The 24,787-nt window shown below is 43.4% G+C and overlaps 2 protein-coding genes across 4 annotated transcripts in view; one reads left to right on the forward strand and one right to left on the reverse strand.

Annotated features, from left to right (window-relative positions):
- NSUN6 (NOP2/Sun RNA methyltransferase 6) overlaps window positions 1–24,787 on the forward strand; it is an 81,056-nt gene that overhangs the window by 8,613 nt on the left and 47,656 nt on the right. The window lies entirely within an intron of this gene.
- LOC144894113 (uncharacterized) lies at window positions 921–2,932 on the reverse strand. The gene is made up of 3 exons (XM_078786198.1): window positions 2,885–2,932; window positions 2,035–2,649; window positions 921–1,896 (listed from the first exon to the last, which is right to left on the reverse strand). The coding sequence occupies exons 1-3, from the start codon at window positions 2,930–2,932 to the stop codon at window positions 1,048–1,050; spliced, it is 1,512 nt and encodes a 503-aa protein (XP_078642324.1). The 3' UTR covers window positions 921–1,047.

Genomic DNA, 24,787 nt, shown 5'->3' on the forward strand with positions numbered 1-24,787 from the left:
AGTACGGTGACAATCCCCCCCCCTCTATTTACATGAAATGGTTTGGTCCATTCGCAAAGCCAAAGTGAACGGCTTGCGAGTACGGTAGAACCCCCCCCCCCCCCCCCCCTCTATTTACATGAAATGGTTTGGTCCATTCGCAAAGCCAAAGCGAACGGCGAACGGCTAAATCGCCATAGCTCGGTAACTACTTGTCCGATTAATATGAAACCTTGAAAAGGCACATCCTCAGGTCCCCAGCAATATACCTGGCAAGTTTCAAGTATATCGGACCCGTGGTTGTCGAGAAACAGCGGTCACAGACACACAGACACACAGACACACACACATACACACACACATACACACAGAGATTACTGGAATTATAGATAGATATGCCGTTCAAGCAGAACACATTGTCGAACCCATCATATATATAACAATCGCCATGCTCTGCCTTTAGGCTGGTTAATTTTTTTTTCCTGTTTATCATCACTTTTTTTCAAAAAAGTGGGTAGGGAGGGAGGGGTTTTTTTTTGTTTTTTTTCAGAGTGAAATTTTAATTATAGTCTAGTAGGAAGACTAGGTCCCCCTGCACCCCCCGGAGATATACTTCTAATCAGTGTTTCTAGATTGGAAAAAATGTGTAGAAAATGACTAGCTATGGCCCCAAGCTGAAAAAATGTCCCACATACCATTTTTATGCAAATTACTGCTGCCATTATCAAAAAAACGATTTTTGACATATCTCAGCCAATATTGCAGATAATTGAAAAATGAAGGTGTCTAGACCCATGTTTTGAAGGGCATAGATCATGATAGAACTATTCATAACATGATTACATGTGTCTATGGTATACTAGTATGCTAATTAGTGCTTTATTTACAAAATAATCACAGTTTTACGAAATAATAGACTCATATTAAGGTCCGTCTACACAGACGTTAACACAAAGTTTTATTTTTCTAAATATTACAACTGTCAAAATAGTCCTAGCACTCAATGTGACCACTCTTCTCTTGCTTGTTTTAGATAAACATCATTAGCATTAGTGATTCTACACTGAGTCAGTCATCATCATTTTCATCGAAATCGTCAGAGTCAAACTCTTCTTCTCCTTCCTCTTCCTCCTCCTCTTCGTGCTCTCCTGTGTTCAGAAGATCCACCAGTGAGGTTGGTAGGATGGGACCACTGGACCACATTGGTTTCAACAGTCCTTCATCAGTCCTTATCCATCCTTGCTCCTCATAAGGTTTTGGCTTTTCGATGATAGGTTGATCGGCTCTTTTGTACAATGCTACGCGGTGGTTCACACGCTGGATGTGCGGCTTCAGGGCAGACTGGCATGGAGGAAGGCGAGCCAGATCAACCTTGGACTTGGATGTGAGGGTCTTGTCCTCTCCCACCATTTTTCGTAGCAGCTTGGCACGGACAATGTCCACTGATGACTCGCGACTCTGGCCGTACATCACACAGGTGAATTTTTCTAACTGCCTCTCCACCTCAGGGTTGGCATCCCAGTTGTCACCCAGTTCACCGAATGCCCTGTGAAACCTGGGATTCTTCTCCAGCTTTTTCAAGGGCCCGACTTTTCCCTTCCCTTTGAAGGCACTGGTGCAGTCTTCTCCGCTGAACACATAGTACCCCAGGAGAGTGGCACAGTAGTCCTCTCCCAGGGATTCTGCCAGCTCAGAGACGTTGACAAGTTGGCGATGCTTCCCTGACCCTGTATCCAGGTACACCGTCAGCTTGATGTTGTGGGCATGGTGGAGCAGGATCAGGAGGATGTCTGTGTCCGGTGTTCTGACTACAGCGTTCTTGTATCCGATGGTAGCAGCATGATGGAGGTACAGAACCACCCTGGTATCAGTCTCTTCCTGGTTGCTGTAGATCGTGGGGAGTTCACGTACCTCGACCTGAAACACAAAAAGGCACCGCATTTCAATCACCAGTCACTGCCAGTTTCAGATCTAGACAAACATCACAGGTAATCACCTTTTTTTCAGGAAAAATTACAAATTGAATCGCCATTCACGAAGGGCTTTCAATTTTACCTTGCCATTCGTTGAGGCAAGTTGGTGGGCCTTCCCCTCCACGATCAGCACAGCCATCTCTGTTCTCTCCAGCCTGGTAGCTGCCTCTTGTCCACTCCACACTTTCAGAAGAAGCTGGCACATCTGCTTTTTGTTGTCGTCATTTGCAAGGAACATTTTGAAGTCATATGGCTTCCTGGTTGCTGGTCCAGCCAGAATGATCTTCTCTGAGCTGCCCCGCCTCAGCCTTTCCTGCGCTTTGATTGACTCAGGATGGTAACTGTCAGTGGAGAACAGAAAGTGCTGCTTGGCCACCATCTGATCAAGCACCTGCAAGCATATCTCACCACATGTTGGGGGAAGGTTGGCAAGGGTATGCAGCAGCGCCATTCCATCCTGGATGAACAGGGCATCCTTGGGGTATTGCAGATCTTGTGGTGTGGTGTCCTCTAAAAGGTAGTGCAGAATGGAGGCTTTGTTGGTTTTGCAGAAGAACCCATCTGGTGTCCCAAGGCTAGGAGGCACTGGCATCAGGCAGTACTTCATGAGTTCTCCCAGGTCTAATGGCTCATCTTGACTCTGAGACTTGACAAGGAGCAGGAATGCAAGGTTGCTTTGCTCCTGATACTGGATGACCTGGAATGATAAATGGTGATTGGTTGATATGTACTACAGGAAGGACTACAGGTGAAAATTATTCATGTGCTATAAATTGGCATATTTACAATCTTTACATTGTTCATTGATGTGCACTGTCTTTAATAAACAAATTTGGAGTTCAATCTTGTATCTCAATATAGCATGTACAGGACGCCATTTAAAAATACAACATAAAATACAAAAGCACTTGGGTATTGGATTACATCCTTACCTTGCCCTGTGAGGATGTTAGTGTGATCTTCTTGTTACTAGCCTCCATGGTCTTGAGTTTCTTTCTCTTGATTGGGTTGAAGAAGCTCTCTGAGTTGAATGCCTTTTCATGGGCGGCTGACATGCAAGCCTGCTCCTTTGGTGCTTCGGCTCTGTGAATCGCACGCTCATAGTTGTAGAATGCTGTGCGGAAAGCTTTAAAACATGACGGATGGTGTTTGGCCTCACATGCAAAGAGGTCTTTGTTTTTCACCTTTCGATGGAGTCGATAGAGACCCATTTTCTCAGCCCGTGTTTCGATTTGCTCCCATGCATTTTCTTTGTTTTTAAAGGATGGGAAGGTTGTAGGCCTCTCAGTATTGCGATGAGCATCTTTGGTCTCAACTTTCTCACAAAATATACACTCTGGCGGGAAGATGGGTTCAGCAGAACCTCCTGGTTTACGAGGAGAGTGATGCCATGATGAGGTTGATGGCCCTGGTTCTGTATCATCTCCCAGACGATGAAAGTGGCGGACAAAGTGCTTATAACACTTGCTGTGATATCCTACTCTTTCTAGGTCATCAGGAAGAGTTGCCGGGATCTGATCACATACTGATTGCATACGACATGGGGAGTCATGCGGTTGGTTGAGACGTCTATCCCGGATCTTTTGAAGCAGTTGCAGTTTTTCTGAAGCAGATCCTTTAATTTTACGGAGGGGCGTGAAATCCCCATGATCAGACATGGATGGTACATGAAGGATGCATGTAGGAGGAGAGCTTTGGGCTGCAGGTTCTACACTCCGTTTTCTTTTGGGCATGCTTGCTGTCGATGTCTACCATCACTGTTAAATGACAAATAAGAAATCACGAATGATGTTAAAAGTGCCTGTGAAAGGAGGCTCTGAGTTTTCAGTGAGGTAACAGAGGTTCTGAGTCATGTTCTACACTAGGGTACTTTTTAGCTGACTAAACCATGTTTAGTGGCATCAAAAGTGCTAATAGCTAAAACATCTAAATTCTTCCACACTAACGTTAGCTATCTAGGCCAATGAAACATTGTGCTAAGTTACTGTAGCTAGCTCAGCTGTCGTGCCTCTTTCTGGTTCAATTCATATACAGAAGTCAACAGATATGTCTCATGTTTGGCATTAACAAAAGTTTAAGTTACACCGACATTAGGAACATACTGTACATAGATGAGGCTAGCTTTAACGTTAGCTAACATGGTGCTAGCTGGCTCAGCTGTTATTCTGCCTGTTTATGATTTCATGCAGAAACTGAAGTCAAGAGTGTGAGTAACATTATAGTTAGCATCTTACCTGGCTAGATTGGAGGATGAATACCAAGAACAACACACAGATGGAATGGAAGACTGAACTTTCAACTGAGGTATTCAATAACATCAACGTTACCAATTGATACGAGCGCGCGACATTACCAATTGATACGAGCGCGCGAGCGCACATGTTACATGGATGGAAATGTAAAATGGCAGCTATAGCAGCACTAATTTGGATCTCTAGTCTGTCATTTCTGCACTGTGATTGGATAACATAAAAAAATATGTTTGGGAGTTAACAGCAGGAGTTGGTAGATTTTACGTGGGCTGGGTGAGAAACCTTTAAATAAGCAAGTGAAAATCTCTCGCAATACAAAGTCAATGGTGGGAAGAAAAGTTGAGTGGTACCAATGTTACTGCCAATGTCCCGCCCCTATGCAAGACTCAGGAGCATCTTGTTGACATTTAACCTTGAAAATACCTGGGTTTAGACCCCTTATGTACCATGTTAAGTTATCTGCAGTATTAACGTATCCTTATCATTTGTAAAACTGATTATTTTGTAATTACAGCATTAATATGCATACTAGTATACCATAGACACATGTAATCATGTTATGAATAGTTCTATCATGATCTATGCCCTTCAAAACATGGGTCTAGACACCTTCATTTTTCAATTATCTGCAATATTGGCTGAGATATGTCAAAAATCGTTTTTTTGATAATGGCAGCAGTAATTTGCATAAAAATGGTATGTGGGACATTTTTTCAGCTTGGGGCCATAGCTAGTCATTTTCTACACATTTTTTCCAATCTAGAAACACTGATTAGAAGTATATCTCCGGGGGGTGCAGGGGGACCTAGTCTTCCTACTAGACATGAGCCAAGGGGGTTGGTCGGTACCATACAGATGGAGTAAGGCTCATTGTGATTTTTAGCAAGATATATGTCCCTAGATATGAAAAAAAAGTGATAGCAGTGTATAACTTCGGCCATCTCTGTGTTATCACCCGAAATATTATTATACGCCTGCTTTGCTTCGCCAAAAAATGTGATATTTGCTAAAATTGGAATAAATATGTTTTTAAGGACCACAGAGTGCCAATAATTTGCATACTGGATGCCAACTAATATAGTAATAGAAATATAGAACATTTGTGGGGGTTATTTATCAAAATATTGATATAATGACAAAAAATATGTTAAATTTAGTGAAAAAGTGGTCGAAATCGCTTCGAGTTCAGAATTCACATTGTACATTTTTGTCAATATTTCAAAAATGAAAACTCCCAGAGTAACATTTGACCCCTCAAAATCTTCGCAAGGAACCACTGCATTGGAATATATCATTACTTTGTAATATGGTGGTTGTTTGGGGCACATATTTTGGCAAAGTTCAAAATATGTTCAACCATACCCCCTAATTTTGATATTTTGGAACGAAACATAGCTTTTGAACATTTTAGGTTTATTCGTCTACTACTTTTGGTATCTCAGTGTAATTTTTGGTATTAGCTAGTATCCTAAAGTAGGTTTGTAACATCAGCTACATTATATTTCACAATGTATGCAAACTTGCTCCACACTCTAGGTTTATCATGATCTCTCGAACAAATACGATCTCGATCTCGATCTCGGCACTCGGTGGTCCTTAAAAACATATTTATTCCAATTTTAGCAAATATCACATTTTTTGGCGAAGCGAAGCAGGCGTATAATAATATTTCGGGTGATAACACAGAGATGGCCGAGAGTTATACACTGCTATCACTTTTTTTTCATATCTAGGGACATATATCTTGCTAAAAATCACAATGAGCCTTACTCCATCTGTATGGTACCGACCGGTCAATTTGGGGGGTCTGGCTCATAGCCTAAATGGATTATTCAACGCACAATATGTTTTTTTCTTAAATATACTTGATCGGACATACATGATGAATCATGTTATGATTTCTAAACTAGTAAACCTTCGTATGTACGCATTGATACGATTCAAATAAAGAAAATAAAGAAACCTATGTCACATTGAGTTCTGTTTACTTTTAATATTTGCTGATTTAGGAGTCGCGGAAGGCGAGAGAACGAGGCCATTCGTAGGGTTCGAAGATGGTTTATTGTAACAGCAAGATCCAGCACACTAAACTCGAACGGAAGTCAGCACGCTTATATAAAGCCAAAAGCCCTCTTCGGAGGGCGTGGCTCCGGCAACCGCACGTGCGTCACGTCCGCACAACCACAAGTCCAACAGGCCCGTGCACGTGTATTATGCCCAAATAAGGTAATCACATAAGGTAACCGCCACATGTGGTTACCTGCACATAAGGTAACCGCCACACTGATACATATAACAATGGTAGTCCAAAACGTCGGCTTTTAAGAATAATGTCCGGTTGCCATGTATCTATCAGCAGCTATTGCCATAGCATTCATACATATTTGACTGGAATTCCTCGCCACGAAATATCACTTCATGGTACCGATACATGCATATTGAGCAGTTTGGTAGAAATGGAAGAGGACATTAACTACATCAAAAGGATGTCTGGTTCGCGTTTATACATCTATATATCAGCAGCTACTGCTATTATAGCACTCATAGATGTATCTATATATCAGCAGCTACTGCTATTATAGCACTCATAGATGTATCTATCTATCAGCAGCTACTGCTATTATAGCACTCATAGATGTATCTATCTATCAGCAGCTACTGCTATTATAGCACTCATAGATGTATCTATCTATCAGCAGCGACTGCTATTATAGCACTCATACATGTTGAGTGGAGTTCAACACCAAGAGAATGTTGGTTGCCGTTTATTCATGTATCTATCATCACCTACTACTACATGTAGTGCAGCGCTCGTTTCATTTTTGACTAGAAATCCACAGCAATAATTATCACGTAAGGCTCTCCCGTTTGCCGATGATATTTGGCTTCTCCTTCAGAATACCAACTACTTCTTGAACTTCCGAGTGGGCCGCTTCTCGGCAGTACGACTCTTACTGCAGGTACTGCATATAGGATATGACTCATCTGTGGTACTCAGCTCCTCAAGACAGCCACAGAAATAGCACACATCTTCATAGCCAGCCGTGTAGTATGGCTTCTCTGTCGCATCGTTGCATGTGAGATTGGCTTTGGCGTAGACATTATTGAAGACGTTTGCCTCATTGGTCTCCTGCAGATCGGCGAAGTTCGACCACATGTAACTTGGCTCAGACAGTACGCGAGCACATACAAAATTCGAACCTGTTCCACTGAGCGGGAACGGATTTTACTGACTTCGCGAGCAAAAAAATAAAATAAATTTTTTAGGGGCGGACGACTTTTATGGGGCGGGCGTCGATGATTAACAGGAATTTTTTTTTAACCAGCCTTACGTTTTTCATTCAGTGTGAAACAAACAAACCAATTGTTAAAATTATCATCAAATATCGAAAGCATCAGCGTTACGTCTCTTCCAACAATCCTGTACGTATAGGCCTTAGGCGTTATGACTCATCTTCATTTTCGTAATAATCTATATTATATTAGCTGTAGGTGATTCTGGCTGTCTGTCTGTCTGTCCGGGGGTGTGGCTTACTCCGTTTAGAGAGTAGCTCTACCAATTCTGGGAGAGGCTTCATAAACAAATATCCACCATTTTATTAACTCTCATAGCTTTGAGGCCTGTTTAGTTAGGCCCGTGCTGTCTTGCTCTCTCTCACAGTTTTATTTCAACTCTAATTCGATATATCCTTTCATTTTTCACAGTCGCTAACATAGTTTTAGACTCGGTGGAAAAAAAATGGTAAGAAAATTCGATGAAAGTTTCTGTTTATAGAATGAAATGAATTCTCCTAGGCCTGTAATTTCAAGGCCATTGAGTCTCTCTCACGCCTTTATCTCCAATCTAACTCACCATCTGATTTAATTTGTATCGATGGTTTTAGACTCAGCAATAATTGAGAACATTCATGCACACACGGGAAAATGCAGAGATATATTTTTAAAAATCGCGCCACAATGTATCATACACCGCCTAAAATAACAGACGGGGAAAATGTCGACATATATTAAAAATTCGCTTTTTCTTTTCCATTAAGATATATTACTTTTACGTTTGAAGACAGTCGTCACAAAAACATCAACATTGATGCCGACATATATTTCTTCGTTCTTATTTCATTCAACATTATTATCCGGAAGTAAAGGTTCACGTTTTCATTTCACGTGTGCACGTACAATTTAAAGAAGATTATTTGAAATCTTTGATTTAAAAAACGTCATTTTGTATTCTGCAACGAAAAGAGTAACATTGGTTTTCCCGGGAGAGATAGGTGTTATGTGATGTTCTTATACACCACCCAAAAGACGTGTGTGTGTGTGTGTGTGTGTGTGTGTGTGTGTGTGTGTGTGTGTGTGTGTGTGTGTGTGTGTGTGTGTGTGTGTGTGTGTGTGTGTGTGTGTGTGTGCGTGTGTGCAAGCACATGCATTCACATGTTATCAGAAGTAAATATATTGTGTAGATTACATCATATTGTGGATCTGATAAAGTGCCTGTAACCATTTTGTAAAATTGAATTTGCAGCAACTAAATGAAGATGTCCAAATGTCACACGTCCATGCCCGTGGGATTCCCACGGGTGACCCCACTAGTAATAATAATAATATAGTAAATATAACCATAACACTTAATTTAATCCCAATGTCATGAATGGAAGGTTAATGAATTGAAGCGGTGTATGGTTCATGATCAATGATGAGCATTGTTCGGCACTAATATTAATAACCGAGGAAGTAAGGAATTAACCTCGGCTTTTTGATAGTAATATCATTTTCGAAATAATGATAATGTAATGTTAATATTATAGTAAATCGAATCGTAACATTAATCCCTTCGTAGTGACTGCAAACTTACTGGAAGTTAAAATATATCATGTTCTGCTTATTAAAGAAGCGGCAGTTTTGTGTCCGTTACGTCATTACGTCTATGATGTCATTATGATGGCTGCTCCACCGATCGATATTTAAATTTACAAGTAGGCCTACACCCGCTCACTGTTTCAGACGCTCGTATAAAAGGACACGGAGCCGTTAGTAGTTCGAGCAATCCATGTTCCGCGTCCGGCACTCCCGGCCCGGAGGTGACTCCGGAAGTACATGTGCACAGTACACTGGGCGGTGTTATCAACACAAGCTAACACCTGTAACATCTCCCTTTTTTAACATTACTAATATCATGTGATGCAATCTATTCTACCAAAATTTCGAAAAGAGATGTAAACTGGTATCACAACATAACAATATTCTGGCTAAATTATAACATAGGATTATGCCAGGAGCTGAACATTTCCACCAATCAATGACATCAAATCAATAACTAAATGTCCTTGCTGTTACTTGTAACAGTTCACAGATCAAGTCTGTTTGGGGGTTTTGACAGTCTTCCACTGCGGGAGAAAACAGGGCTCCTGTGTGAGAGAGGCTCTTTGACCATCGCCGGTGTTGAGGGTGTGCTGCAGGTCCTCCCTGCTGGTGTGCTCACTCTCACCAAATTCTTCTTAGCATTGCAGCCCTCAGGCTCAATGGAAGTTTTGTCTTCACTTTGCACATCCGGTCTTGTGATGCTCTGGTTGTGCCTTTCCTCTGCTAGCAAATCTGAGGGCTGTCCATAACAGGGAGGTGGTGCTGACTCAGCTACTCTCAGGTCCACGCGATTGCGGCGATACAGGGCACCCTCCACATCCACGAGATAGGAGCGTGGGGCAACCTGTTGCACGCAGGTTCCTATTTTCCAGCGACCAGTTCGGTCTCCAGGCAGTGGTTTCATACGGATGCACTCACCAACTTTTAGTTCAGGTAAGTCTCTGGCTGACCTGTCATAGCCGAGCTTGGATATCTGCTTTTTTTTGACGCAGTTTCTCCAAAACACCTGGCACCACACAAGGCTCGAGCAACTTGTCGGTCACAGGTAAAGGTGTTTTCAGCCTTCTTGACATCAAGCGCTGCGCTGGGCTGCTGTCCATGCCCTCAGTTGGTGTGTTCCTCCACTGGAGTATGGCCTTCCAGGGGTCATTGCCATCACATGTAGCTTTCTTGCACAGGTTCTTTACGATTTTGACGGCAGACTCAGCTTTGCCATTGGCTTTTGGGTGTCGTGGAGAGGATGTGAGATGCTCGAATTCCCATTCGATGGTAAAGCGTCTAAATTGCTCGCCTGCAAATTGAGGCCCATTGTCAGAGATTACACGGTCCGGTTGACCGTGACGTGCGAATTGTGCCTTGCATCGCCGGATTGTTGTCTCAGCAGACAGGTCTGGGAGCAGCTCAATTTCCCAGAAGTCAGAATAGTGATCAACCATCAGAAGGAAGTCTTTCCCAAAGTACTTGAATAAGTCCATGCTGATGATCTGCCAGGGCCGTGTGGGCAACTCGTGCGACATCATCGTCTCCTTTTGCTGCTCATGTGCATATTCATTGCACACGGAACATTTACTGACAAAGTCTTTGATCTCTGCTTGCATGTTTGGCCAGAAGAGAGTATCGCGTGCTTGCCTGTAGCATGCTTCCCCTCCAATGTGGCTGGAGTGGATTCGTGCCAGCATCTCTGGGCGCAAAGACTTCGGTATGATAACTCTCTGACCTTTCAACAGCACACCATTCTGCACACTGATTTCATCTCTGCATAGCCAATAATCTCTAACAGCAAGAGATGTCTCCTCTCTCTGGTCAGGCCACCCGGCCAAGACAACAGCTTTTAGTGCTTGCAGGTATTCGTCTCTGTCTGTGTGCTGTCTGATCTGAAGCAGGCGTCGATCAGTGACGTTCAGGTAATCTACCCTATTGATCTGCTCCACATCATACTGCTCCTGCTGCATGCTACAAACTGTGTGTCGCTCATGTTCCACATTGGAAGTACTGACCGCTGCTGTTGCCCTGCTGAGCATGTCGCTGATATACATTTTAGGCCCAGGCTTGTACACAACCCTGAGGCTGTAGTTCTGGAGTGTGAGCAGCATGCTCTGGAGTCGCTTAGGTGCGCTTCGGAGAGGCTTGCTGAAAATGGCAATGAGCGGCTTGTGATCAGTCTCTGCCGTGATCACTTCCCGGCCATACAGATAGTGATGGAAGCGTTGACAGGCAAACACTATGCTCAGGCATTCTTTTTCGATTTGTGCATAGTTTTGTTCCGTCAGCGTTAGCGCCCTTGATGCAAATGCAACCGGTTGTCCCTCTTGCATGAGACAGCACCCCAGTCCATTTTGGCTTGAGTCACTTTGTATAGTGATTGGCTTTGAGATGTCATAGTACCTCAATACAGGCATCATGGTGACCAGGCGCTTTATTTCCTGCACTGCAGCATCGTGTTTCGGTAGCCAATGCCATATCGCATCCTTGTCCAGCAGTCTCCTCAATGGCTCACAAACCTCAGAAAGGTGTGGCATGAATTTGGCAAGGTAGGTCACAAAGCCAATGAAACGCTGGACCGCCTTCCCACCTGTGGGTGTGACATTTCCAGAATGGCTCTCACCTTTTCAGGATCAGCCGTCAGGCCATTTGAAGACAGTACATGTCCATGGAAACGCACCTTTGCTACCTTGAACTGCAGCTTCTTCAGGCCAAGTCTTAGTTTAACGTGCCTGCAGCGGTCCATCAGCGCCAGTAACTTTGCATCATGGTCATTATCTGCCTCGTCATCTGTATCCCCGCAGCCAACAATGAGGATGTCATCTGCAATGGGCTCTACTCCATCTAGCCCAGCCAATAGCTCATGCTGCTTGCGTTGGTACACCTCTGGTGCTACGGAGACTCCAAAAGGCAGTTTGAGCCACCGTTTCCTGCCCCAGGGAGTCCAAAATGTTGTCATGTAACTGCTCTTCTCGTCTAGCTTGCATTGTAAAAAGGCATCACGTGCATCTACCAGTGTGAATACCCGTGCCTTTGGTAATTTGTATAAGACATCTTCAAGTGTTGGCATGAGGTAGTGAGATCTTCGCAGTGCTTGGTTCAAAAACTTTGGATCTATGCAAATTCTCAGCTTCTCAGGCTTTTTTACTCTGACCATGTTACTTATCCAGTCTGTCGGATCGGTCACAGTGGTAATGTGCCCATCTGCCTCATGTCTGTCCAGCTGTGCCTTCACGGCGGACTTCATGGCCACGGGTACATTGCGTGGAGAGCACTGGACTGGACGGATTTTGGCGTCCAGTTCAAAATGTATTTCTCCTGGAACTGACTATTGGCCCATTGAAAACATCGTTGTACATGCTTATGAGCTGTTGTTTGGTCAAAGGCCCAGTTAGGTGGTGCTCCATTTTGTGCAGTTCAGCAGGGACAGTGAAGTGCATCAGTCCCAAGCGTTCACATGTGGAGCCTGACAACAGGGGTTTCTGACTGACCTCCACAATTTCAAACTCAAGCTTGTGTGTTCGTCCACGTATTACACACTTTGTCTTGAAAAGTCCCAGTGACTTCAACAACTCGCCAGAATACAACTTCAGTCTCGTGTTACTTGGTAAGAGTCGCGCTTTCGGTGCGAGATTCATCTTGTCTTTACAGCTCATTACGTTGCACGTTGCCCCAGAGTCAAGCTGGCATTGCTGTAACTTGGTATGCAGTTGTAGTGTGATGAACCATTTTTTCCGTCTCGACCTCAAAGCACCGATGCACTCCCTTGTGTAAATGAAATTGCCACTGTTATCATCTTCCTCTTCAGATTCAGTATTTTCCACCTTGTGCAGCTGCCCTGCTGCAGGCCTTCTCGTGCTCTTAAAGCATACTTTGGCAAAGTGATTAGCCGTGCCACATAACCTGCATGCCTTACCATAGGCTGGACAGTGTTATCGTCCTCGTCTGTGTGCATTGCCACAGTATTTACATGTAGCCCGGTCGTCTGTCGACATGCTGGGAGGGGGGGTCGTTTTGCCTTGTCGTTTTTGGAGGGCCGGTCCTGCTGCACTGTTGCCTCGCTGTGACATTGACACTGTCGATCAGTGGCTTTGCCTGCTCCATTGTTTTCATCCGCATGTCCGTGAGCTCCGCTGCCCGGCATGTCTCGATGGCTGTGTTCAGGGTTAAATCCCGTTCCCTCAGGAGGCGACGGCGTGTACTCTCATTAGCAATGCCGAGAACGATTTTGTCTCTAATCAGCTCGTCCTTCAATAAGCCATATTCACAAGATGCCGCTTTCTCTCTGAGACGCATAACAAAATTGTCAATCGATTCTCCCTCTTCTTGCTTACAGCTGCCGAACATGTATCGTTCAAAAATCACGTTTCTTGCCGGCTTGAAGTACGTCTCCAACGCAATTAGTATGGCCGACACGTCTTTCTCCTGCTCGGCTGTGAGATGCAAGTTGTGCTTATAAATATGACGACATTCGCTGCCCATCACCATTCTCAGTTGCCGCTTGCACTTCCTCTGGCTTCTCATTCAGACCGGTTGTGAGTAGATAATCCTCAAATTCTGCTCTAAAATTGTCCCAATTACTGCTCCAGTCACCACTCATTTTCATCGTGTCCGGGGGTGGAATGTTGGCAGCCATGTTGATCAAGGCCTATGCCCGAGGCGTTTCAGCACAGCACGTTGCGGCGGGAGATCACAGTTATTCACTCACTTTTGTACACGCGGTGGTGCTTGAAGGAGTCCGTTATGGGGTAACTTGCATCAAGCCACTTCTGTCACCATGTTTCAGACGCTCGTATAAAAGGACACGGAGCCGTTAGTAGTTCGAGCAATCCATGTTCCACGTCCGGCACTCCCGGCCCAGAGGTGACTCCGGAAGTACATGTGCACAGTACACTGGGCAGTGTTATCAACACAAGCTAACACCTGTAACACTCACTATGGGAGCTGCAGAAAGGGCCATTCCTCTTTGGGGTATATAGATTACAGTCGATGTATGGTCGGGTCTCAAGAACATTGGGTGTGTGTTCATTTACCAAGTTTCTTGTGGAGAGATCACCAAGTTCTTTAAGCATTCGAGCAAGCCCTGCATTCAAAACCGTTAAGGAACGGCTGGCTTGGCAAGTGCTAGCTAGCTGCTTGGTAAATGAGCACACCTCCAAACCTTGTGGGGCATATAGATTACAGTGGATCTTCGCTCAATTCTGCAAGTAAAACGTACCTCGTGGATGTCGAGATTCCTCCAAATTTCTTTGTTTAATGTTATAAACAGCATTAGTGACTGTTTGAAAAGCTAATAATATGTGTTTGTGGTTTATAATATTTTACAAGCCCGGCTACGCCACTGTTAAACTTTTGGTCTTGTTTTTACCTGTGACATGTTGCAGGTCTACAATGGAGTTGTGGTGTTGTTGTTGTTGTTGGGGGTTGATTTTTGAAATGTGCACCCATTGGTAGAACAGCACCCGGACTACACCCACATATATCTCTTAACTCCACCCAGCATAGCACAGAGACGAAATGATATGGCCGCCGCCATCATGGTTTTCGAGTGGGCCGAACACATTAGGCCCCTAGGCCTCTGCTGATTAATACACTGCCCGGGTTTGTAATCTGGTAAAGGGTTGGTCAAGCCCGTCGGAACGCACTCAGAATGCAGGTGCATCAGAACACACTGTAATCAAGCGTTACGTTACGTTACACGATGAAGCGTTAAGTTATTCAAATTACTAAAAAATAGCGTTATATAATTTTTGAATGGCCCCATATCGGCGTTAATCAATCCATGAACGTGTGACGGATTAGCTCAGTCTGATATAACCGTGGGGCAGGTTGATTATGGATGAGCAGTGTCGAGTTAATTATTTAATAGCGCATTAAATGCACGTTTTTCAATCGGCCCGTTAACAGAATTTGTCACAGTTTGTGACCACAGTGCGATAACTCTTTATATTTTGAAAGTCTATACTTGCTTACTTTCTACTACCTCTGCCCCGTTACCCCCCCCCCCCCCACACCACCCCACCCCCTCACCCCACCCCTCCCCCTCACCCCATTCCTCCCCCCCTCACCGCACCCCGCCCTCCCCCCCCTCACCGCACCCCCCCCCCCCCCCCTCTATCTCCCTCTTCTCAGCATAGTAAAATGTGAGTACGTCTATTAAGTACATAATGTAACATAATTTATTAACCCTTTGAACCCTAGTGTCGGTTTACCAGCTGCCATTCAAACATCCATATACTCTGACCGGCCACCACAAACAAGCAAGCCTTGGGGAAAAAATTTTACTTGCGAAAATCGAATATTTTTGATCATGTATATTGGTTGGTCTTGTGTGTTATTCTGTCTGTTTGTCTGTCTGTCAGTCATCTACAGGTCACAATTTTCAACCGATTTTCACAAAACTTCACCAAACGATTGCGTTGGTCATAAGCAAGAAGCCTATTCTTTTTGGGGGCAAAAGGTCAATAGGTCAACAGAGGCCAAAGGTCATCAACTTTGTCAACTTTCTAAAATCTTCAATTTGCATCCAATTAACTTTGAATCTGAATAGGATTTGCATATCTGGTCACTGAATTCAATCACCAACTATTTTTGAGGTCAACATAGGCCCAATTTCTAAAATCCTCAATTTTCATCCGAATGATCAACATTTTTAGAGGATTTGCATATATGGTCACTGAATTCAACCGTCAACAAAGGCCAAAAGGTCAACATAGGCCTGATTTCTAAAATTCTCAAATTTCATCCAATTAACTTGAAATTTGAAGAGGATTTGCATATCTGGTCACTTAATTCAACCCCCAACTATTTTTGAGGTCAACATAGGCCAAAAGGTCAACATAGGCCGAATTTCTAAAATCCTCAATTTTCATCTGATTGACTTGAAAATTTAAGAGGATTTGCATACCAGGTCACTGAATTCAAGCACCAATTCTTTTTGAGGTCATCATAGGTCAACAACTTATTTTAGGGATTTCGCAATATCATGCTATGCACGACATCTTTCTTTTTTATTTATTTTCATGGTCTAAGGCTCGTAATGGAGCTCATTTATACATGGTCTAAGGCTATTTTTTTCTTGTTTACAAACATACCATGACCAACCTCCTGAGAAATTAGGGTCTCCGTTATATTACACCTAATCTTTGATCTGCGTCACCGCTAATTGCCCAGGAAGTGCGAGTGCGAGTGTGGCTTTGATGGAATTCTTATTCATCGGAAAACCACGCAATAGCTGCTGGTTTTACTGGCAGCACCCCAAAGTAGAGTGAATGAATATGAATGATCGTTTTTAAGGCCATTTTCCCCGCAAGAGCGGGGGTTAGCCTTGCGGGCCCCATGACAATCATGGTTCCCTGTTTGAGGCAATGATTTTATGGCCGGATGCCCTTCCTGACGCCAACCCTTGGTCACGCTCTTACAATGCGCAGGGATACGGTGTACCTATTCTAAACTGGGGTACACACCGTGATCATTCATCCCAACAAGCTGGTACTCAAATTTGCCGACCTCGGAAGGATGACAGGCTGAGTCAACCCCCCTGGCACTAATTCAGCGATCGACCGGGATTCGAACCCAGGATCCTAGGATCCCAAGCCTGCACCCTAACCGCTAAGCCAACACCAAGCTTTTGGCAATAAACTCAAAAAGATGAAAGTAAGACAGTCTATGATTCAAAATATCATGTATTTGTAATTACAGGGCGAGAAAAACATTTCTGCACATAGAAAACCAATATAAAACAAATTTCAACTTTTCAGTATTTTTCTCCAGGGATCCCATGGTGAGGAGCCAAAAGTCCAAGGAGCTCAGGGTTGAAAATGTTAAAATTATCACCAAATTTTATGCTTATCCAAAGTGTGGTTAAACAGCCAGTTATACTATATCTCCATGTTTGCAAAGCTTGAGAGTTGAGACCAATCTTTTCCATTGTCACGTCGTAAGGAACAATTGCTATGACATATTGAATTTGCTTGTTTTTTTGTTTTTTTTTTTTCCTTTTTTGCTGCACAAGAACGAGTCTCATGAAAGAGTGGAAATCCAGGAGCATTTCAATAGAGTGGGAAGGTTTTATGATGCTGCACTTGACCAGTCACTAAGCAAATTCCATTCAGCCTATAGTGGGGATTACAGAGGCCTGTGAAATGCTTTGTCGAACTTGTTAGATACTGAGCTTGAGCTGGCTTGCTGAACTCTTCACCACCGTGGGTGCTAAAGTGGTGGAACTCGCCATTATAGCCAATAATTTTGGTGCTATAATGGCGGAAATCCCCACTATAGTCCAATTTCTCGTTTACCTAAGGCATGCAACATCCGCATGAGAAGATCTGGTCATCAATAGGCGTTTTCTTGTTCGTTGAATCCATCCGTTGTTGACAGTTCAGTTTTATTGCATTCAAGTGAGTCACTGTTGATTATACGGCCATATGAGGTTGTCTGCAATGACTGGTAGATGTTGTGCCAACAGAAGGCGTACCACACGCTACTCCATCAGATATGTATTGCTTTAACATCAGTTAGCAGCACAAGTATCTCTGCGAACAATCTTCACCTCATACCTCATACAAATTTTCCAGTTCAAAATAAAGGTTATATCACTTTATTTCCTTTTTCCGTTTCACCATTATCTGAGCGATACTGTCAGCATGATTCGATGTTCAAAACCTGCACCATTTGGCAATTATGATTCCAGGATGCTTTGCTGCAAAGTGAATGCTGGAACTCTGTTTGAGAAAGAGACCGATCACTTATGTGGTCTAAAATCAAGTGTGGACCACCTCCTTCTGGCGTCTTGGTAACACCTACACTATTGTGCGTAGGAGGTGGGCAATATCATAAAATGACCCTGCTCCGTACGTAGCATCATTGCCACTCTTGCAGTGAGCCTTAGTAGATCTTGACCAAGGCTGTCATCCAGTTGCAGTTGATCTGCCTTTTCACACAGCGTTAGTGGGCAGAGTGCAGATGAGATGTTGTTTGATCATCCAAACGATGACAGATGTGGGCTTGAGATGGAAAGTACATCGATGGAGACGTTCGGACCATTGTGTCCAAGTGGTCCATAGCCCATGCCAGAAACAACCAGCGGAGTCATGGAGGCCCAGTGTAGAAAAGGCAAGGACATCCGCTTACAACCCCACACTGGTCAGCAGTCCCATTCAGGACTTGGTTCCTTGGCAGTCGATGGAGTAATGACATCCAGTCCAAGCATCCGGTAGGAGTTGCAGGTAACATGTTGTCATGCCAATGGGAGAAACGCCCTTGACTGTTGACATAAATTCCCATTTGGCTGCTGCAGCGACCGGATGTTCCAGGCACTAAACTGAAGCAGGTGGTCACTTTTAGCTCATGCATAACAGTGTGGTTCAGACTAATGGTCACATGAGTTCCCCGTGGTGATGGTGAACATAATTTCTCCAAATCTTCCAGAGGCTGGTACTTTTGCCATACTTCGGAGGGAGGTGTATGCCAAAATTAACCCCGTCTTTGGCCAGATTTACTACTCATAGCTCTTCCCAAAGCAGTTATCACTTAATTTCTTTAAATGTGAGCTGGTCTCTTTCAGATTCAGATAATGCATTCAGCCATATCTGAATCTGCTCTCAACACACTCTGAAACAGGTAGAGTGAGTACACCTTAACATTAAGTTACCATGCTCTAACTGATCATGTTTATCTTATTACAGCTTCATATTCAACAGTTTGCTGTTTTCCTTTAAAACATTCAAAGATTATATTTTCATATATATCACAAAGACATAAGGTCCAAAATCAGATGTATATTTAAAACAGGACTATAAATAGCTTTTAACGTGCTCTCAGGTTGACATTTTGAGAAGAAAATAAAGTCAGTCCTTTACAATTTTGGGTTTGTTTATAATGACAAAACACCAGATGTTTAACAGCTCAGATATCTCTAACCTTCTGATTCATTATTTGACAATTTAAAATTATGTGGTCCTCGTAATACAAGTCAACGAGGAACTAAATCACTATCTTAACTTATATATCAACAATTTTCCTGTTATTATTACTAAACAGGTATAAAAATGAGTACTTCATATATCTCACAAATGCTTAACTCATGCATTTAAAATATGGATGATCAAAAATTCATTTAATAATAGGTAAATATGGTTAAAATCACAAACAGGACTACCTAGCCCCAATCAACTATACATGATCTATTTATTTATTAGTATTTACACAGGACTGCAAATGAGAGATATGTATGTCTTTCCATCACAAAGGCAACTCTTGAGTCAACCGGAGTCTGAGTTATACTCTTAAATTCCTTTAAATGTAATATATATATATATGCGCATCCTTAACCCTTTGAGTACGGATGACGTCCAGTGCCGCAACCCGTGAAAAAGTTTTGTGCCCGGATGACGTTGCTACACGTCATCGACTACACCTTTAAATAGATCGTCAGTACGTGGTTGCATTCCCGTACCAAAATGCCAAATTAATCCCGTGCCGGGGGTATTTTTATCATAAATAAATCCCGTACTCAAAGGGTTAATAATATAATTAATCCTTTTTCTACAAGATTCTTATACTACAGCATAGTATTGTTAAGATTCATCAAATAACTGAACTATTTCTATCTCATTAACAATACATCGGAGTTTGTTGTCATGATAATGCATTTTATCAATTAAGAGGACGAGGGACAGGTTTAAATTGGAATGCCTGTTTACCTAGAAGAAGTTTACCTAGAAGTAACTCGCTTACCTAGAAGTTTTATATACTTATACAAGCTAAGAGAGGAGGCAGGGGAGGATTAACTTTTTTTAGGACATTAGGTTTGATGGTTTTTTTTGTTCCTGACAGGACAATCAATGGGTATGGCTCTGGGCCTCTCACTTTCACATCACAGACGGATTGGTGGTCCCTGTCTTCTACCACCTCCGTTCTGGTCTTGCACCCTCTGCCCTATTGCTGCTTTGTCCCCTTCCCCGTCCCCCTCTCCCCCACTCCAGGTTTCTGCAGGGCGTATGCTGTCTACCAGTAACCCCCTTCTGGTGAAACTCCCAAAATCAAGAATCACTGCTCACCTCCACTCATTTGTTCCTCTCCCCCCCTGCCCCCCTCCCCATACTCCCGCCTTCCTCTTGCCACTTCCCACTTTTTCTCATCTGGAGAATATCTCGGGCACCTTTTGAGCTAGGAAGCTGATATTTGGACAAGACGGTGATCAAATAATTTGTCTATAAAGTGTATTTTTGATTTATTGATTAATGGATTAATTATTTTATTTTCGATAAATTAATTAATTACTTTTCAAAAAGTTACATATTCGGATGAAACAGTGGTGGTTTAGGTATGGTATTGGCCAATTCATTAAGAAATTAAATATTTTGTGATTATTATTTATTTATTTTAATTACACAATCAATTAATCAATCAATTATTGGTTCTCTCAATTTTTGTCATACCGCCTGATGCCTTATTGTTTGTTTGTCTGTTTGTCTGTCTGTTTGTGAACAGGTCATCTCAAAATGTTATTGATGGATTCCAACAAAATTTGGTTGAGAGGTTGGGGATATGGCATCGACAAAATGATTAGATTTTGGTAAAGATCCGGATGGGGATCTAAGCATTTTTAAGTGATTCGTCACCATTGAAAGATAGGAAAAACATGATATAGAGCACGATATCGCAAAAAAGTTGTTGATGGATTCGGACAAAACTTGGTGGACATGTTGGGTGTGTGATGAGGAAGAATTGATTCAATTTTGGGGAAGATTTGAATCTGGATCAGAGACTTTTTAAATTATTAAGTGATTCTTCACCAATGTGTGATAGGGCCAAAAAGGATATACAGGATGATATTTCAAAAAGTTGTTCATGACTTTGGACAAAACTTGGTGGTTGAGTTGGGTAAGTGACAAGAACAAGCCGATTAGATTTTGATTCAGGTCCGAATCCAGATCTGGCCCATACAAAACGTAAACTATTCAGCCTGGCGGTGATATACCCTCAACTCAGTGCCGTTATAGTTACCTCCGCCACCAAAGGTTTTCTCAACAATCCTCTCGAAGAAGTTCTGTCACTCAAGCTTTTGGGCCTCACTATCTGCCATGATCTTTCCTGGTAAAATCACATTTCCAAGCTGGCCTCCAAAGCCAGTCGCCAACTGGGCATCTTCCGTCGAGTGAAGTCCTTCCTTGGCACACTTGAGCTCCTCACCACATACAAAGCTTTCATCCGCAGCTCAATGGAATACTTCTCTCCACTCTGGGCCAGTGCTCCTGCCTCACACCTAGCTTTGCTTCACGCTGATGAAACCAAAGCTTTCAGAATCATTGGAATTTCCCGCGATGAAGCTAATTCCGAGGGCCTTTCACTCACTCACCGCAGGCAGGTTGGTGGGCTTTCTTTCTTCAACCGACTCCTCTCCGGCCTAGCTCCCCCAGCTCTGTCTGTGCTCTGTCCCCCAAATATTCCTACAGGTCGCACAAGATCTGCCAGCAACCCTCTTCTGGTGAAACTGCCAAAATCAAAACTCTCTGCTCACCTTCACTCTTTCATTCCTCTTTTCTCCCGCCTCTGGAACAAACCCCCTCACTCTCTTCAATCCCACTCCATCCTCCAGGTCTTTAAAACAGCTGTTCACCACCATCTCTTATCGTCCCCCATACAAAACCTTGATCTTTTCTACCCCCATTAATTACACCCCAGATCCACTTTTTTGAAATACCGACTTCTTTCCTTGAAGTCCTAGCAGTGGCCATGTGTTTTATACTCCCCTCCCTTCCCATGCCTCTTCCCCCCAAGCCCTCTCCCTCCCACAGATGTCCCGATGTCCCTGTTCTCTACTGTTGTACTTGTGTGCTTCCCTCTCTCTCTCCCCATCTTGTCTCCCGCTCCCTTTATTTGTGTTTTTTATGTGTCCGTGTGTTTTTTTTGTGATTAATGTTAGCTCTTACACTAGCCTTGATATTGTATACAATTAAATATAAAAATAATAGAAACATCCGCTCCCTTCAGGAGTAGCCTTGGGTGATAGTGAGGGGTAGATGGTGCAAATATATTTAGTGTCATGGCTAATAATTGCCATCATTTTGTGCTATGACTAATAATCCCCCCTGTCTGCAGCAGGGGCTAGTAAACCACTTGCAGTGTGGCAAGTATGCAGGCGAAAATCGTAAGCCGATTAATTATTTTCTTTCTTTTCTTTTTTATTTGTGCCCATCTTGGTACACCCAAGGTCACCAGCATATACCACCTGGGAGTATCACTGTACACCAACACGTATGCAAACTTTGGTGGAGATTGGCCCAGCCCATTGTTTCTTTTCTATTATTTTCAGACGAACACACACACACCATACCTAAACACTTACAGAAAATTTCCTTATTTAATATTGTAGTATACCATTGATTCAGATAAATTTATATTGATAGTTCAATGACGCAATATTCATCACGGTCACACTCTGAATGTCAGATGGAAAGCTGTATTTTGGTTCTTCCTCTGCTTCATCAATGGTCATATGATCGGTATCAAATCCTCCTCAAGCCATTAAATCTGGTCACTATCTTTCTGAAGCTTACAGTCATTCCCTGTAGGGTTGTACATGAACCTGCACTACAAGTCTTCAGTCTCCGTGTCTCCATGTTTTTGCCATAAACAGCCCTGGTTGCTGTATTAGGCCATCTGGAGTTGCAAATCCCTTATCCGGAACTTATTCTGTCAACTGTCTGTATACTTTAAACAATATTGTCGTGTGACTACCCTGTGTGGTGAACACCGCAGGGTGACACAGATGACCAAACGAGCTTAACACTTCGAGGGGTTCAGTCAAAATATACCTGAGAATACGCGTTGGGGGGAAGAGACCAAAGAGCGCTTACCTTCACGGATCCCACCGGCAGTCTTCAAACCTGGATAAATGAACTCGAACAACACGAAAGTAAAATGTACAAAAATACCGGATATATTAAAGAAAATGCCGGTAACAAAGAAAAATGCACAATAAATGAAACTATATTCCTAAATGGGAGCTACCCCATACAGACCCGAATACAAACAATGGGATAAAATAACTGAAAGTAATACGTGTTATTTGTGGGCGCTTAGCTCAAATCGGCTGGTGTATCTCGTCAGGAATCGTCAAAGATCGTTTGAGGCCTTGGCGGGAAACGCACGTTCGTTGGCGTGAAGTAGGTCTCCCGCGCAAAGCGAACGAGCAGGCGTGCAGCTCGCTCCTCCAGCCATGCTTGCCCTCACAATCTCTGCACGGAAACCGCAGCTCTCCATCCGCAGTTCCACCTCCTCACGACCACTAACAAGATCTCAGAACACGGCCGTTCGCGATGAATCCTTTTTGCGCAAGAGAGCAAAAATGCAAAACTGTTCGCGGTGGGATCCAAAATCAGAAGGAGCGAGAAGGACATCGATGCTGAGAGAGATAAAATGTCGATGCCGAGAAAAAGCTTTTCGCGACCGTTCACCAACAAAGTCCGGACCTAAGAGATAATAGAAGATGTCGGCACACAACCGTTCACCACCAGTTCCAAAACGAGAAGGGCAAGAGGACGTCGATGCTGAGAGCCAAAATGCGACCATTTGCTATTGGATCCAGAATCAGAAGAAGCGAGAAGACGTCCGCACACGACCGTCCACCACCAGACCCAAAACGAGAATAGAAATGTCCGCCATTCCACCTATTTTGTACGCGCGCCGCGTGGCTCTGACGTCATCCGTGCCTGCTTCCCATCCGTGCCAATCCCATAGTCCCATCTTACCAGTCCTTGTAGCAATCAAATCACTGACCAATCACTGCTCTTCGGGGCATGGCTCATGACCCTGCCTGTGCCTGTCTGCTCACCAAGTCGGTGTTATCCACGGTAGTGCCCGATGCCTGGCTTCTGGTTGGTTTTTAATTAGTCTGGTTAATGTCCGATTTCTTGCTAGGTGTCTGGAGTGTGGTGTCATAAGGAACACAGGAAAAGATTACAGAGGCAATTACAAACAAGGAATTAATTACCCTCAATCCCTCGCTAATTAACAAGCCACACCCCTTTGATGGCGACGAAGATACAAGCTTACCCGACATCCGGTCTACACAAATTCTCTACTTATGATACATCGAGGTTTCTTCTTCTTCACGACAGTCAGAGCACACTAATCTATACACGCTACTTGGACTAAGGTATCCCTACCCCCCACAAACGTAACAATATGGTAGCCAACACTGTGTCTAAAATGATTCAATATGTCTATGACAGTTCTACTATGAGTTATCCCGTCCCCTGCACAGCATTTTTCATTTTGTATTTTTTTTAAATTGTTTTCGTTATTTTGAGCATACGGAAGAAGAAGAACACATCTGAATACAAACGGACCTCCTCAATTGAGGGTCAAAGTTTTCCGATACTAATCTTGACCAGTCCCTAAGCAAATTCCATTCAGCCTGCTTTGTGATAGAAGAGGTCTATGATATTGTTGCGGCTCTCTAACGTCGGCCTCCCCCTTATCAAGGGGGGATTGATCCCCTTGTCTTGTTACTAGCCGACGCGATCTCGGGGCTATCACGTTCCTTCCGGTCGGTGTTAAATCGGGTTGTAAGCCGAATTAGTCTTATTACCTAAGTACTAACACCGGCCGTGAAGCAAGGAAATAACCCCACCCGAATCATGGCGTTAGTGGACACGCCGAGCGAAGCGAGCCGCGATTCGGGCCGTTAACGGGAACTAATCCGATTGGAGCGGTTCTTAATCGTGCCACGCT

This window comes from Myxine glutinosa, chromosome 10, assembly GCF_964187855.1.
Source record: "Myxine glutinosa chromosome 10, kmMyxGlut1.1, whole genome shotgun sequence".
NCBI lineage: Eukaryota > Metazoa > Chordata > Myxini > Myxiniformes > Myxinidae > Myxine > Myxine glutinosa.

Coding starts and splice junctions, on each gene's coding strand:
- LOC144894113 (XM_078786198.1), bottom strand. CDS start 2,932: ATGGAGGCTAGTAACAAGAAGATCACACTAACATCCTCACAGGGCAAG. Junction 2,650..2,884: donor TAACATCCTCACAGGGCAAG/GTAAGGATGTAA, acceptor TTATCATTCCAG/GTCATCCAGTATCAGGAGCA. Junction 1,897..2,034: donor TTGCCTCAACGAATGGCAAG/GTAAAATTGAAA, acceptor TTTGTGTTTCAG/GTCGAGGTACGTGAACTCCC.